The sequence below is a fragment of the Pantherophis guttatus genome, chromosome 2, assembly GCF_059756535.1.
Source record: "Pantherophis guttatus breed Tessera chromosome 2, ASM5975653v1, whole genome shotgun sequence".
Lineage (NCBI taxonomy): Eukaryota > Metazoa > Chordata > Lepidosauria > Squamata > Colubridae > Pantherophis > Pantherophis guttatus.
Window position 1 is genome coordinate 49,273,143 of NC_142064.1, and position 17,373 is coordinate 49,290,515.

The 17,373-nt window shown below is 37.0% G+C and overlaps 1 protein-coding gene across 6 annotated transcripts in view; it reads left to right on the plus strand.

Annotated features, from left to right (window-relative positions):
- The window catches only part of FER (FER tyrosine kinase), a 124,586-nt gene that overhangs the window by 20,632 nt on the left and 86,581 nt on the right, over window positions 1–17,373 (plus strand). For all 6 annotated transcript variants that reach the window (XM_034432719.2, XM_087885949.1, XM_087885952.1 and 3 more), the window contains exons 4-8: window positions 1,235–1,408; window positions 2,044–2,143; window positions 7,171–7,354; window positions 13,445–13,582; window positions 14,917–15,036. In XM_034432719.2, coding sequence (XP_034288610.1) covers window positions 1,235–1,408; window positions 2,044–2,143; window positions 7,171–7,354; window positions 13,445–13,582; window positions 14,917–15,036 — 716 coding nt within the window. The remainder of the gene's footprint in view (window positions 1–1,234; window positions 1,409–2,043; window positions 2,144–7,170; window positions 7,355–13,444; window positions 13,583–14,916; window positions 15,037–17,373) is intronic.

Sequence of the window (17,373 nt, forward strand, 5' to 3'; positions counted from 1 at the left end):
CTTGACCAAAACAAGTGTATCACTTGTCTTTCTACTCCTCACCTGGTTGCCTCCACACATGCTTGACACCATCTGAACCAAATAAGTTTATCTTGGTCTCATTGGACCATAGGACATGAAATCCATGTCCTTAGTCTGCTTGACTGCAGCAAACCGTTTGCGGGCTTTCTTGTGCATCATCTTTAGAAGAGGCTTCCTTCTGGGATGATAGCCCTGCAGACCAATTTGATGCAGCGTGAGGTGTATGGTCTATCCCCCCCACCCCTTCAACCTCTGTAGCAATGCTGGCAGCACTATGTCTATTTTCCAAAGCCAACCTCTGGATATGACACTGAGCACAGGTACAACTTCTTTGGTCGACCATGGCGAGGCCTGTTCTGAGTTGAATCTGTCTATTAAACTGCTGTATGGTCTTGGCCACCATGCTGCAGCTCAGTTTCAGGGTCTTTCAATCTTCTTATAGCCTAGGCCATCTTTATGTAGAGCAACAATTAATTTTTTCAGATCCTCAGAGTTCATTGCCATGAGGTGCCATGTTGAACTTCCAGTGACTAGTATGAGAGAGTGAGAGCGATAACACCAAATGTAACACACCTGCTCCCTCTTCACACCTGAGACCTTGTACCACTATCGAGTCACATGGCACCAGGGAGGGTAAATGGCTACTTGGGCCCCATTTGGACATTATCACTTAGGGGAGTACTCACTTTTGTTGCCAGCAGTTTAGACAATAATGGCTGTGTGTTGGGTTATTTTGAGGGGACAGCACATTTACACTATTATACAAACTGTATACTCACTACTTTACATTGTAGCCAAGTGTCATTCCTTCAGTGTTGCCACATGAAAGGATATACTTAAATATTTACAAAATGTGAGGAGGTGTACTCACTTTTGTGATATACTGTATTTTCAAACTTGGAATTAATGGTTTCTTTTCAGATGTGTCATACTAACTATATAAATATAATCTGCAGTGATTTTTGAGAATTGTTCTGTTTCTTTCCATGTTTATATAGAATAATCTTTATGTACATTAAAGTATATTGTCTTTATGGCCCTATATTTGAGTTGCTATTTGAACGTGTTCTTAAATATAGTCAGGTATATTAGTAATCCTACTGTACTGTGAGCTCTGCCAATAAATATTTAAACATGTCTTATCTTTGGAAAGTTGACCTTTATATTTTTGGTTTCTAAGCCAATAATAAATCTCTTTTCATCTCTTTTTAAGTCATGGTTGCTTATTGTGCAACAAACAGAGCAACTTAGCAAGATCATGAAGACACATGCAGAAGACTTGAATGCTGGGCCATTACATAGACTTACTGTGATGATTAAAGACAAACAGCAGATAAAGAAAAGCTATGTAGGTGTTCACCAGCAAATTGAGGCAGAGATGTTCAAGGTATATTTTAAAAGTACATTATAAATTTATACACATTTCATTCACTGAAAATATGTTCAGACTTGTCTTTGACTGCCAATTCTTCTTAACTGTTAACTTCTAAATTTTACTTATAAGCAAATATATAAACATGTGGAAAATTTGTACAGAAATAAAAGTTCCTTTGCTAAGTTAAAAATGGGAATGGAGTATTATTTCCAAGCATTTTTAAGATATTACTTATAGCAAATTGTCATTGCAAATTGCAGTATTCCTAGGCTATATAGCAAGAAAAAAGAGTCAAATTGCGTTTTCAATACTTACATTTTCAAAATCAGAGAATTCAGTTTTCTCTGAAAAGAGAATTTTAACCCCAGTTCAGGCTGTTTTACAGTAAGAATATACAGATGGGTCTCTGCTGAAGAGTGTTGTTTCCTATCGAAATCGTTGTGTGCATTTGTTTCAAAAATATGATCCATAGAATTACTCAAGTGTTGTCTCAGAATGCTTCTGCTTAATAGGGCCCCACATAAGGAAATGAAATATTCCCTTACTGATTTTTCCATGCTTCAGCTTGGTTGTGTAGATAATGTCTAAACTCTCACAGTATGTGTTGATATGCCAATTTCTTTTCTATTTTTTTTTTTTTTTGGTAGGTTACAAAAACTGAATTGGAAAAATTAAAATCTAGTTATAGACAATTAATTAAAGAAGTAAACTCTGCCAAAGAAAAATACAAGGAAGCATTATCTAAAGGTAAGTATATAATGGCTGTTAAAGTATTATTTAGATTTGATTTAATCCCTAAGACCTTTGAACATGATAAAATTTACGCTTCAAGGTATTGGTTCTCACCTTTAAAGCGCTCTATGGCTTAGGGCCTGGGTATCTACGAGACCAACTTCTGCCACCGATAACCTCCCACCGGCCAATTCGCTCCCACAGAGAGGGTCTCCTCAGGGTGCCATTGGTCAAACAATGTCGACTGGCAGCCCCCAGGGGGAGAGCCTTCTCGGTGGGGGCACCCGCCCTCTGGAACGAGCTACCCCCAGGGTTACGACTGATCCTGGACCTCTGTACTTTCCGCCGGGCCCTGAAGACTTTTCTATTTCAGCAAGCCAGGCTGGCTTAAAATTTTTAACTGGTCAATTTTATGGGTAAGGGGTTTTAAATTGGGGAAGCCAAATTAATCATGTTTTAAATTATTTTAATTTTCATATTGTATGTATTTTAATTTTGGCTGTTGACCGCCCTAAGTCCTTCGGGAGAAGGGCGGTATAAAAATTTAATAAATAATAATAATAATAATAATAATAATAATAATAATAATAATAATAATATAGAAGCAATACAATTGGTGGACACATTACTAGTTAGTTATGTGGAACTGAATGGGAGGAAGAAGGGCTATACATGCCACCTTGAGTTCCTGCAAAAATCTGAATATACATCCTGACATGTAGCTATTACAACCATTGTTGAATAAGTCAGTAACTGGATTGATACATAGTGTTGAATGATAAACTGTGTTTTATAAATGATATAGTTTTATGCATTATAGCTTAAAATTATATGTGCCAAAGTCATATACTTTAAATTTTTGTTTCCCTTACACCTAAATAATAGACTTAAAGAGTTCTAAAATTGTTCTCTTATTGATTCTTCTCCTGATAGCATTGTATACCAGTGGGTTTCATAGTCTGTCTCTCATTTGATTCCTGTGAGATAGGTGGCCATACAAATTTAATTAATAAAAAACCTCAGAGGACCTATTGATTAATTAAAATTTTGTAGTATTACCTTATGAGTAACAGAATACAATAGAAATTTATTTTTAAAGAAATGCACACAACCCCATGCTTATTTATAGAATTATAATTTATTTTGTCACAAGTATTAGTATTCTCAATTTTATTTCAAAAATACTAGTTACTCTTTTATTCCCTTTCTACAAGTTCTCCTAGCTTTATGGTTACCTTTCCTTGTAAGAAAGTAACTAATTAACCTTTAATTTTCTGTAGTAGAATGCAAGCAACCTAGTGTTTCATCATATAAGCTTCATTCAGAAATTTGGTACCACCACAGGCTTGAGGCTATACTAATAATTTGTGCATCAAAATTCTACAAGTTCTTTTTAAGGAGCTAGAAGAGGGAGTTCTGCAGCAGTTCTCAAGCATTCCATAAGAGGTTGTTCAAGTAGGAGAATTTGATTTAGTTGTACAGGTAGTCTTCGCTTACTGACGTAACTGAGACCAGAAATGTCATTAAGTGACAAGGTTGTGAACTGGAACACTACATAACTGTCCCAACTTACAATGGCAGTTTTATAGTTCTGATTGCTGACATTAGGTGACGCTCACATGGTTGCATTGTCTCTCAATCATGTGATTGTCAGTTGCAACTGCCTGCTGGCTTCCCCATTGACTTCGCTTGCCAGAAGTAGCAATGAAGGTCATAAATGGCAATTACATGCAGTGTAAAAACAACCACATGATCCTGCAATGGCTGTAGTTAGGAGAACTAGTTATAAGCTCCCTCCTTTAGCACCATTGTAACTTTGACTGGTTGCTGAACAAGTGAGTACCTGAAGCAGTACCTGAATTATAGCAATTGCACTTAGACTTCTATACCACTTCATAGTGCTTTACAGCCGTCTCTAAGCAGTTTATATAGTCAGCATATTGCCCCCAACAATCTGGGTCCTGATAGCTCGGAAGGATGGAAGGCTGAGTCTGCCTTGAGCTGGTGAGAATCCAACTGCTGGCAGTCAGCAGAATTAGTCTACAATACTGTATTCTAAAATTCTAAAATGCATTCTGAGGCACACAGTGGCTCAGTGGCTAAGACACTGAGCTTGTCGATCGAAAGGTTGGCAGTTCAGCAGTTCGAATCCCTAGTGCCGCGTAACGGGTTGAGCTCCCATTATTAGTCTTCTGCCAATCTAGCAGTTTGAAAACATGTAAAAAATGCAAGTAGAAAAATAGGGACCACCTTTGGTGGGAAGGTAACAGCGTTCCATGCGCCTTTGCCATTTAATCATGCCGGCCACATGACCACGGAGTCGTCTTTGGACAGTACTGGCTCTACAGCTTTGAAACGGAAATGAGCACCGCCCCTTAGAGTTGGGAACGACTAGTACATATGTGCAAGGGGAACCCTTACCTTTACCTTTTACTGTATTCTAACTACTACACCATCATGGCTCTTTTTATATAATATTTTGCATGCAAGTATTTCTTCATCTTTGGGTGTCTTCGATTATATTTTGTTTCCTATCTTTGTCCTTACCTTGATACTAGGAGCACTTCTCGTTTTATTCTTCATGGTTTAAAGTGCTCTACACTTCTTTCTAGAATGAGGCAGCAGGTAGCCCTTGGGCCATTTCTTGTCTCATATTCCTTTTTTTATAACCTCCCAAGCGTGACTGAGGTCACCAGCAACTTTCAGTGGCTAAGTTTGCAGGAAATCAATCATATAGAGCTCTGATAGTGAACCTATGGCATGTGTGCCACAGGTGGCATGTGGAGCCATATCGGTGGGCACATGAGGTCAGGTCCAGTGCGCATGCACACGCAGGCCAGATGATTTTCGGGCCTTTTGGGCCCACTGGAACTAGGGAAACAGGCTATTTCCTGCCTCCGGAGGGCCTGGGGTGGTTGGGAAGGCCCAATTTTCGCTCTCCCCAGTCTCCAGGGCCTTTCTAGGAGCCTGGGGAGGGTGAAAATGGCCTTCCCCACCGCCCCCCCTAGAAGCCCTCCGGAGGCCAGAAATGGCCCGTTTGCCAACTTCTGGTGGGACCGGAAGGCCCCTTTTTCTCTCCTCCCAGGCTCCAGAGCCTTTATAGGATCCTAGGAAGGGCAAAAACGGCCTTTCCCACCCCCCTGGAGGCCCTCCGGAGGCTGGAAACAGCCCGTTTTCCAACTTCCAGTGGGACCGGAATGCCCGTTTTTCTCTCTCCCCAGGCTCCAGAGCCTTTTTAGGAGCCTGGGATGGGCGAAAAATGGGTCTACCGGGCCCACCGTGTCATCAAGTGCCAAAATTGGGGGGAGGGCAGGGGGTTGCGCACACATGTGCAGGGGCGGGTGCATAGAATTATGGACAACCCCCCCCTGTGCTCCCCCCGCTTTTGGCACACGATGGCAAAAAGGTTAGCCATCACTGGTATAGAGTCATAAAGTTTTAAGGAGAAAAAACATGAAATCTGTTCTGTAGTGCTACATTACATTTAGCATACTTACAAGAATTCAAGAGCAAGAAAGAATACTGTGACTTTTCCCAATTTACAGTAATATTCTGCTTCTTGTAACACTCAATTCTTTAAAATTAGTACTCTGTTATTCAAATGATATTTATCCTTGCTTTGGGCTGTATACAATATTTCTATTTCAGCCAAGCTGACCCTTTCACTGATATGTATTTTTTTCAACAGTCAGAACCAAGCAAGCAATTCCTAGACATAATGCTATGTGTGCCTGACTGCTCAACTTGCATTTTTGTGTCTCTGTTTTTTTCCCCTTCTGTCTTTCACAGAATTTGCAGAGGGGAAATATTGCTTAAACAAACTATCCCTTCCTAAGCCACTTTCACAATGTTTTCCTAAAGATTGTTAACCACAGGTTAACAATCACAGGTTAACAACCACAGGATAACAAGCTCAGCTGTGGCACCTTAATTAATTATGCTGCTGTCTGAAATTGACACAATCAGTTTCACCTTAAAGATTTGCCTCCTAAGTGATTGGGAACACAGGGTAAGCATGTAGCTGGTATTAAGGCATTCCTTTCAATGTGTATTCCTCATTGTGTACTTGCCTACTCTCTTGTAATTGAATGTTTAATAATTTACATTACAAGGACTTTATACAGAATCAAAGTTGCGTGAAATAGTGTTACAAGAGTGGGTGAGGTGAGAGTCCCCAAGAGTATGTGTAATTATTTATTTGATTTTTATCCCCCCCCCCCTTTTATTGTTTATAAATAACTCAAGGCAGCAAACGTAACTAATGCTCTTCCTTCTGTTATTTTCATCACAGCAAAAATCCTGGGTGGTGGCTTGGGTTGGGAGAGAGAGAGAGAGAGACTGACTTACCCAAAGTCATCCAACTGGTTTTTGATGTGTCATATGGGACTAGAACTGTCCCACTGGTTCTTTGGCTCCCACCACTAGACTAAACTGGCTTTCTTTGTAACTTTGAGAGCTATAGAATTAAAAGAAATTGCTCGTTTTTCCTTTTCCTGATCTTTATACTTTCTTTGCATTTGCACAGTGGGGATATATATAATGATTCACTTGTGTCTATGTTATTGCCATACAGAGAAGGAAAAAAGATATAATTATGTATTTATCTCTCTTGGAAAATAGGCTTAAAGCTGTTTTAAAATGGCATAAAGCCTGCAAAATAGTTTGATCATTGTGGTCTTGTTTAGTCTGGAGCCTGGTTAGATTCAGTCATTGCATAAATAAGAGTTTTGTTTACATGTTTAGAATAATTATATTATGCCCATATGTGCTTTTGAAAAGATTGGCAAGTCAAAAATCATGTTAGTTTCTCTTACATTTTTTTGCCTAGTTCATATCCTAATGTGATCATAATAATAAAATTTAGGTGTACTTTGATAGAGAGTGCAAATGATTTGAAAGAAAAAAAAAACAAAGGAAGCACTGCATTTTACTTTTTAAGAATTAAGATGATTAAGGTTTATTCCCTCACCCCAACACTTTTTGGCATTCAGTCTGGAAAGTATGCATTTTCTTCCTTTCTCCCCCTTCTTCCTTTCTTTCAGGCAAGGAAACTGAAAAAGCCAAAGATCGTTATGATAAAGCCACAATGAAACTCCACATGTTGCACAATCAATACGTGTTGGCATTGAAAGGAGCACAGTTACATCAGCACCAGTATTATGATGCTACACTTCCTTTGTTCCTTGACTCTTTACAGAAGATGCAAGAAGAAATGATTAAAGGACTGTAAGATGTAGTGTTTTATCTCATAAAAGCATGTGTAGTCCTCCTAACTTTTCATTTTAAGTTTTTAGAAATGAATAGCAATGTCCTAAGCTTCTACATGTGATATTTCTAACTGGTATAAAATTTTTATAGCAGTACAAGTCAAATAACAGGTTTTTTGTAATGTTTGAAATTTTGTATGTCAGGTACAAACCTCACTTATGAATCAATGTCATAGAATTTTAATATTTCATCTTTTATAGTAAAATTGTAATTTGCAACTATAATTAGAATCTTTTCCACTACTGAACATCTAAAGCCCTTATATGAGTGCCCTATTGTAGAATGTTCCTCATAGTTGATACTCTGTTTTTCTTAACTAGTTAGAGTTATTTCATTCTTCTGGGCTTTCTATTTATAATTTTGTTTTTGCTTTTTCTGTTGCCCTAGCTCAGTGATGGCGAACCTTTTTGGCACCACACGCCTGGGATGTAACCCGGAAGAGGAGCTGCCCAGGGCACATGTGCGTGCCCAAAAATGAACTTCTGGTTTCAGCTACTGAACTTCTGGTTTCAGCCAGCTACTTTTCTGGGTTTCTGGTGCGCATGCAATGATCAGCTGGCCGGTGCGCATGCTCTTGCAGGAAAACATAAGGCCAGCTCTTATAGTTTCCAGCACTGCCACATGCAAAAAGGTCATCTGATTGTTGTGTGCGCATGCATGCCAGAAAGCAGGAAGAGGAATGGATGATGCGTGTGCCAGGCGACATGACTCTGTGTGCCACTTTGGGCACGCATGCCATAAGTTCGCCATCACGGCCTTAGCTGCTCTTTATTTTTTTGTGACAATTTTATCTAGCTAGCTAGCTACACTCTTCCATTTGTTAAAGTACATGCGGGCTCATCATCTATGGGTCTTGGGGGAATAGTTATAGGTGGAGTGAGGAATAAATGATTGAATATCAGCAGGCTGGCAGCTGTTGTAGTGGAAGGGAGAAGAGAAACATATTAGCTGTTTTTTTAATCCTTGAAACCTAGCCGTGGTTTCACACTTTTAAAGATCCTGGTATTTTTTTGTCTGTTGTGCCAGATTAGTCCAAAATAAGACTGGTTGTGAGATATTGCACAATTTGATCATGGGTGAGATATTTGACTTAACAGAGATCTGGCAGTGAGAGCCACATAAACCAGAATGGACCAATTCCTTGTGTCTGGATACTTTTTAGCAGAGGAAGCCAGGAGAAGCAAAATGGAGGTGGCGTGGCTGTGATCTATAAGAATAACATCTCCCTCACCAGGATATCTGTGAGAACTGTTTCATGTTGCCTGTATATATGTGACAAATCTTTGGACTAGGAGTAGATTGAAGATTCTGTTAGCATTCTACTTAGCTTGCTACTTAACACAATCTCTTACTGAGCTGACAAGATTGCTGTTGTTGATAGTATTAGAGACTTCTAGCTTAAAGTTATTGGGTGCTGTCAATATACTGATGAAATCTAGTTATGCAATGCTAGTTGGTATCGACTGTGATTGGAGCAATCTATACATTAATACATTTCTACTGTAATACAGTCTACTGTATTTCTGCCTGTGGTCATTAGTGGGCTGGATAAGAAATAACAAATTGAAACTGATCATACAATATGAGGTGCTTATGGTGAAAGGCCATAATTTTAGAACAGTGTAGTTGCCAGTCCTGGATGGGATTACACAATCCAAGAAGTAGCAAGAACATAAGATTTAAGTTTTTTTTCTAGATGTACAATTTCTCTAGTTAGCTAGTTGAAGAAATATTTAGAGTTGCCCTTTATCAGCATTGATTGGTTACCAAATATGTCTATTTCTGGAAAATAATAACCACAAAGTTTTGCTACACTTGCTGGTAACCAACAGGCTTGACCATAGTTATATATTTTACATGGAGCTGTTTTTGTCCTTTGATTGGAAACTAGTTTGTTTAAAATACACCATGGAAGAATATTCCAAATGATACCTTTAATTAAAATACTGCAGTGGCTGCCAATCCAGTTGCAAGCAAAATAGAAAAGGGTGGATTATTAGTGAACTTCATGGCTTTGGTCCTGGCTACTGTATTGGAAAGAATCTCTCATTCTGAATAATGTTCACAATTACTGATATCATCCGAGGGTATTTTGTTGATGATGTAGGACCATTGGATAGCAATTCTGTTTCTGCCCCAGATCTTTGGAATACACTACTAGCCAAATTGGGAGGCCTGACATCTTTATTAATTTTTTAAGAAGAGCTTTAAAACACATTATACTGTACAAACTGCTGATTTTAACTGTTAAATTTAATTATATTAATTTGCTTTATTTTGTGTTAATCAAAAATTCAAAGGTTCTTATGTCTTCATTGTAATTTCTTTTATTCTATTTATTTATTTATCAGGTAGACTTTGGTACAACCAGTAGCGTAATAAATAAACAAACCTACAAATAGATTAGTGGGAGTCTTTTTTAAGTAATGATAATTACCTTCTGAACTCTTGTTGGCTATTCATATTATATGATAGCCTTTTCAGTATAATTGTTTCTGTCAGCATCTGAAATCAGACTATTCAAACAAAGTATCTGAAATCAGATTGTTCCCTAAAATACTAATGAGTATTTTGAAATCATCACAGCTATGCTTCAAAATATTTGTTTTTAATGGAAACCATAATTGCAATTCCCAAATCGGGAGACATATTCTTTTGTGACAAGTTCCTTTTATTTTTTCAATAAAAAAGCACAGCATTATTGCTTAGTGTCCTTACCTGTTCAGTGCTTTGAATTGTTTAGTGATTATTTTGTAACTGTAGAAGTTGTATGTTTTTGTTGGACTTGTTTATGTGAAATAAAAGGATAGTTAGTCTATCCTTGCCCCATATTTTCCATTATATATTATGAACATTTCTATTATATATTATGAAAGATTTTAAAATATTGGGTTCTTCAGAAACCATAAAGAAATAACATTTTTAGAGTACTGGCTATTTTTTAATGTTAGTGTGTTTATGATTGAATTTATTAATATCTCTTTTAAAATGTCTTGAAAAATGTCATGCTGCATGAAAGTAATGACATATAATATATTTAATGTAATTGTATTTTTCACATTTTTTCAAAGTCATTGTGCTGCAACTGCAGTAAATCTCTTAATTAGAATAGATATTTCACTGAGTAGATTATTACCAGTTTATGTGAGATAAAGGGTTATTCATTCATCTAGTTTTTCCTTCAGTGTAACAAAACAACAGTCAGATGAGGAAAACTAAGACAGATACTGTACATTCATTCAGTACTTCATCTGTGGTCTGAAAAACAAGAGAAGAAAAATAGAGCACTTTTAGTTGTACACTAGAACTGTTTATTTCCAGTTCAAATAGAGAAAGAGAAGCTGTTTATCAGTAATGTGATGAGGAAAATTAAAAATACGGAAATTAAACTAGCTGAAATACTGTGAAGTTCCTTTGAACAAGGTATCTAAAGGGTTCCTTAATATTTGTGAGTTATTTAGAACAAGTGGACATGACAAGTTAATTTTCCCTTAAAAGTACAAAAAGACTTTTAAAAAATAGATTATAAACTTGATTAAAATGGATACATTTCAGTGCATACATTTCAGAGCATTTAGCATATATTTCTCTAATAGTTTGGCTAATATTTACTCTACTAATATCCTTTGGCATTCCTGGATTATCACTGGAGAAATAGCACCACATAGATACAACAATGATTTTTGTAATCCCAAAAATATTTGCAAATTCAATAAGCATTAAAAATATACCTCACTGTTGCTAATTCACACAGTTTTTGTCATTCTGTGGGGAGAAAAAGCAAAAAACTTTTTTTTTGTTACTTTGGTGTTCTGAAAGTTTCATTCCAGTTTCTAAAACAGTTTCTGTGTATTGAGAAAGGATATTATTTTAAATATTTTAAAAAAGTAACAGATTAATTACCTTGCAGGCGGGGTAAATAAATAGTAATATTGGTGGTGTGTTGCAGATAGAAAAAAAGTAGGTACTAAGGCAGTGTGGGTGAACCTTTTCGGCACCGAGTACCAAAACGGGAGTGTGTGCGCACACGTGCACAGGGGAGCACCAGGTACGCATGCACGCTCCAAGGGGCTGAGCTTCCATTTTCTGGTGTGCGCATGCGTGCCGGTCACCTGGTCTTCCGGTTTCTGGCATGCATGCACGCACAAAGACTAGCTGGCCGGCACGCATGTGCGCACCGGAACATGGAAGAGCAACGGGCGACGGCTAGCATGCCCAGAGAGATGGCTCTGCTTGCCACTTCCGGCACGCGTGCCATAGGTTTGCCATCATGGTACTAAGGCGTAGTGGATTACAAAAGTAGTATGGAGAAGAATTAATAAGAATTCAGCATAGGAACACAAAATGTGTAAAATCAGTTATCCAGTGAAATGAAGAAGACCTTTTTGAACAATAGGGATCACTTAATTTTTATAATCTCTGAGCACATTCAGAATTTCAAAAGCATCTTTGAAGTATTCTCACAAAATAACTGTCAGGGAGGTTGGACTCGAACCAAAGAGATCCAGGTTTTAATCCATCCTCAGCCACAGAAGCTCCCTGGGAGAATATGGACCAGTCACACTTTCTCAGCCCAACCCATTTTTTAGGATTGCTATTGTGTGGAATGATGGGGAAGAGCATTATGTACACTGCTTACGCTAGCTAAAATACTGTGAAGTAACTGCTCCCTTCCCCAAGGTATGTAAAAGGTCCATTAATATTTGTGATGTATGTAGAACAAATTAAGTTTCATTTAAAATAGCAAAAAGACTTTAAAAAATGGATTATAATCTATTGTCTTGACCTGCTGTAGAAAAGTTGGGACAACTATCAAATTAATCAGTCCCATTTTCCAGGAGGAAAGTGTTGATTTTTTCCTCCTCAACATTATCTTTGCAGGATACAACTATTCATTTTCCAGTGTATCTTTATCTTTTTCCTAATAAATGGGCATACCGTCCATCAAAGCAGTGCTCAATTATCCACTGGTTTTACTTTTTAAAGACCCATTGATAATCTTGGAAATAAAGATCATGTGCAGATGGCACTCTTACATTGTAGATGTGAGCTTTTCATTTAAAATTATAATAGTATTCTTTTAATTGAACGTCATATACGTATTGGTGCCTTGTCATGCATTAAAGACAATGTTCAAATGTAGGTCGTAGATTCCTTAGCAGAATGAAAGCATATTATTCCTTAGCAGTATTTGCTAAGATCCTGATGAAGCACAAGAACAGAGCTTAGTCTATAAGACAAGTGGTTAACTTTCAGTCTTACCCGAGCAAAATAAGCTCTATAAAAATATTGTGCCAATCTCTCGTATTTTTCTTCCTAAGTTTCTAAAGCAAGATGAACACTTGCCTGGGAGTAAAGCCTATTAATTTATTTGGCCTTACATATGATCAAGCATCATAATGTCAAAGGATGCTAGGCACTAGTGGGCAGATAAGCTCAACACTCAGTTCTGAATAGTTGACGTAGGAGTTTCATGAGGAATGAACTGCATGTACTACCAAATTTCCTGATCATTTGAAAGGTTGTCTAGGCTTAATTTGGCATACAGAAGTTTAGTTTATCTCATTTGAAATAAAATTCAGACAACCTTGAGTAAGTAAGAGAGTAGGCCATCAAGGGTGATCACAGAACAGAAAATTAAACCCTATGAAAAGAAATTGAAAAACTGGAAATATTCAGTTTGAAGAATAGATTAAGAGTACCCTTCGAATATATGAAAGGATGTTACACAGATGGCAGCCAAGACTGGTCTCTTTCATCCCAGAAGGCAGGACATGGACTAATAAATGTGAATTATAGTAAGGCAATTTCTATTGAATGTTAAAAAAAGGTGTTCACAGTAAAAACAGATTGGTACTATAGTATAGTAAAGAAATTAATTTTAAAAATAGTTGGACAATTCTCTATATACATTAATTTATTTTCCTGCGCAAAACTGGAAACTGAATTGCATTGCTTTAAATCACCTTGATTCTATGTTTATACATGTATACTTTATACATTTTTTAAAATATATTTTGAATATATTTTCATGGTATTTTTTTTCAGGAAAGGAATCTTAGAAGAGTACAGTCAGATCACCAGCCTTGTGACAGAAGAACTAGTGAATGTTCATAAAGAGATACAGATATCTGTTGAACAATTAGACCCTGGTTCAGAGTACAGTAGTTTCCTAGAAATTCACAGGTAAAATATTGGTGGTAGTGTTTTACTGCACAATAAATATGTTCTTAACAATGCAGTACATAGTAACTGTGCTTATAAAAATAAGTCCATGTAATAGCAAAAGTGATCTGTGTGATTTAAATTGCCCAACAATTACAAACAGATCTTTCACATAAAATATTTAATGCACATAATAACATCAGATGTAGTAATCTGGGCAAATAATTAATTCTGTGCAGTATTCCTATTACTGTAATCTGCAAAAAATTTCCTCTGTTGATAACATTTTTCTAGTATTTTTTCAGATATTTTGCTATATGGACTGAGTTTTTGTTGTTGTTGATATAAAACTTACAGATTAGAAAGTTCAGGTGTTATCGATGCATAGGTTTTAAAAGAACATGCAGGACTGTTAAACTGCATGATTATTACTTGAGGCATTTATTTAGCAATTAAATAAAATTCACTTTTTTTTACTTGCTTGCTATTTTAAGAATATTTATTTTAAATATAAAATATATGTTCAGAGATATACTGTTATGGCTACTATATTTTTATTGATAATCAGAATTTACTTTTGAGTTTGCAATTATAAATGTGATACATATGTAAAGAAAATCAGATTTATTAAAGAATCATTCTGGTTCTTTAATAGTTCCTTCCTTCTGCCACTGCAGTTCTTCATTAGAAATCTATTGCTGCAATTGGAATTTCACAGAAGAGGTAACAGAATTCTAATATACTGAAGCAGTAAAAAAATATATTCTGTAGTAGTTGACTTTGTTTCATTTCAAAAATCTAAATGTGATTTACTCTAGCAGACTAAAGTGGAGGAATCTGTTCTTTTGATATGATATCTAGAACTTTCTTATTTACAGATAAATTTCTTAACTGCCCATCTCCAGCAGAGAATGAATGAATGAATGAATGAATGAATGAATGAATGAATGACCATTATAACATAGAACAAAAAACTGATGGGGCAGGGGAAGAAAAATAAAATGAGAGCAGATATTGAACATTTACATGATATGGCATAGTTATGTCAGAAAGTATAGTATAACTATAAAGTAGAATCAGTTATTCAGCTAGTCTTACATTATTATAACTTCCAGGGCCAATGCATCTTAATTTATAATTAATCTACCTAGTACAATGATCTGTGATGGAAGCTTGTTACTCACTGCAGCCACAAGTTTGGATAATTTCTTTTTTCTTTTTCTTTTCTTTCTCCTGAGGAAAGGAAATCCTAGGAGGTCATCAGTTCTTTGAGTAGGTTCTTAAAAATTGCAGTCAGGTGGTTTGAAAAAAGAAATGCCTTACTCTTGTATTATTGTTGCTTTTTTTTACTAAAGGACTTCAGATATTGAACAACAAGAAATAGAATTTGATACATCATTATTAGAAGAAAATGAAAATCTTCAAGCTAATGAGATTATGTGGAATAATTTGACAGCTGACGGTTTACAAGCTATGTAAGTAATTTAGCCTCTTTTTCCCTTTTCAATTTTGGCTATGTAAGATATAAAAAAATGTGCTGAATCAGGTAAGATCTATGTAATATAATTTTTATAAGAAAGTTATAGCCATTCTCTATCTCCCTCTCTCCCCCTTTTTCTTAATGATCAGGTTGTATACAAAATAAAATATAAATCAAATTGGTTATGCTGTCAAAAATTATGAGAAATGTAGATTTATCTTTCTTTTGCCAAGAATTACCTAAAAGTTGTGTTAGATTATGACTGGATGATGGCTACTTTAGACAAAATTGGAGAATAATGACAGTGAAACCTCACTATAATGGGCCGCTTAGGAAGAGGGAGTTCATTTACTCTTCAGTGTCCATTTAATATTAAAGTACATCATCAGGACTACATAGGGATTTTATAATTATGTCATTATGCAAACATCACAAATTGTGTCATTTGCATCAATTTATTTCGAACACAGTGGACATCTGTTATTTAGAGGAAAGATCTGGATGAAATTGGGTTGATTACACTTGAAGTCTATTAAATGGGATTCTGTTAAATCAAGGTTTTACAGCATCTGGGAAGAGAACTCTGTGGGACAGCAATCCACACATCAAGAAGAACATGTGCCCATAGGACTGACAAAAATGCATCTAAAACTGGACCAGCTTTGTATCAAAACGGTGTCTTAGTGAAATCAATCTTCACATTTTTGTAGCTCTTTCTCCTATCAGAATTATGTAATGTCCTGGATAGCACTCTTGTTTTACAGGAAGGCCCAGATTGTCTGTCTTGTTTTGACAATAGACTAGCTGTTCCGTATGTAAAAACTAACTCGTAGTGAGAAGCAGTTGGATGTTAGAGAATCTGTTGGAAGGAAGGTTAAATTAGAAGATGTTGAATGGGATATGGGATGCTGGGAAGGGAAAAGTTAAGGGTAGTAACAGTGGAAATAAGATGAGATGTATTGGACCTAGTTGGGGAGGCAAGCTGGACTGGAGTTGACTCTGGATAATGGCAGAGGCTTTGAAGAGTAAGCAAAGTTGCTGCTGGTTTATGTTTTGCAGAGACAGCTGCAGAAGAAAGAGAGAACAGAATGATAACTGCCATTGTTGATCAGGCACTCACAGGAGAGTCACGGAGCTGGCCCATCCAGAAAAATACTTAAAATTTGTGGCTGGAACAATATCCTGGCAAAATCAGTGAGAATGGTAGACCAAGACAAAGAGTAGAGAATTGTTTGCAAGGTTTGGAGCAAAAGCCAGAAGAGTAGAAGACTGGAAGCTGTTATGGCAACAGGTTCCTAAATACTTATTTGGCTGGAGGAAAGAGGAAAGAGAGAGAACTGAATGAAATAAACAGCCGAGGCTTTGTTTGAAAACATAGCTTGTGGACTGGTGATGTGCTATAATATTAGACTCCTTGGCTGATATGCTGCAAGGATCCCCTTTGAGTGAGAAAATTGAAGAGGAGCCCTTGCTTTACTTAATAAACAGGTAGGCTCTGGATGATTTATTTATAATAGGTAGTTGATTATGGAGAGAAGGAAAAGCGGAGATGGTTATGTCTGATTTTGAATATGAACAGTGGGGAGTCTAAATGTAATTTAAAAGTTTATCATTATGCCTTGTTAATCTCCATTACATTGAGGCAGGGGTGAAATGTAAAATTTGTTACTACCGGTTCTGTGGGCGTGGCTTGGTGGAGGTGTAATGTGGGGGTGTAATGTGACTGGCTGGGTGTGGCCAACTTTTTTTTTTTAACTTTTCAAAGCATTTAATGCTTTGAAAAGCCTCTGCCGATCAGGCAACTCAGCTGGGATTGTCAGAGAGGCTTTTTTAAAAATGCTTCTCTGCCGATCAGGCAACTCAGCTAGGATCATTTCTTTTCAAAGCATTTTTCAGAGACTTTTCAAAGCATTTTTTTTACCACCTCTTCGGCCAAGAGGTTGCAGAAAAAAATGCTTTGAAAAGCCTCTGACGATCCCAGCTGAGCCGCGTGATCATCAGAGGCTTTTTTTTTTACTTTTAAAAGCATTTTTTTGTCGGAAGAGGTTGTAGAAAAAATGCTTTGAAAAGTTAAAAAAAAAGCCTCTGATGATCGTGCGGCTCAGCTGGGCATGGTGGGGGGGGGGGGCGCAGGGATTTTTGCTACCGATTCTCCGAACCACCCGCCGCCATCGCTACTGGATCGGGCGATCCGGTCCGAACTGGGACTATTTCACCCCTGCATTGAAGTGGTCCAAGTGCTAGATGAGATTGTTCTAAGTCACCCAATCTCAGTTGTCAAATCCTTCTGTTCTCTGGTTTTTGGAGGAGCTTCATGAATGAAAGGCCAGAA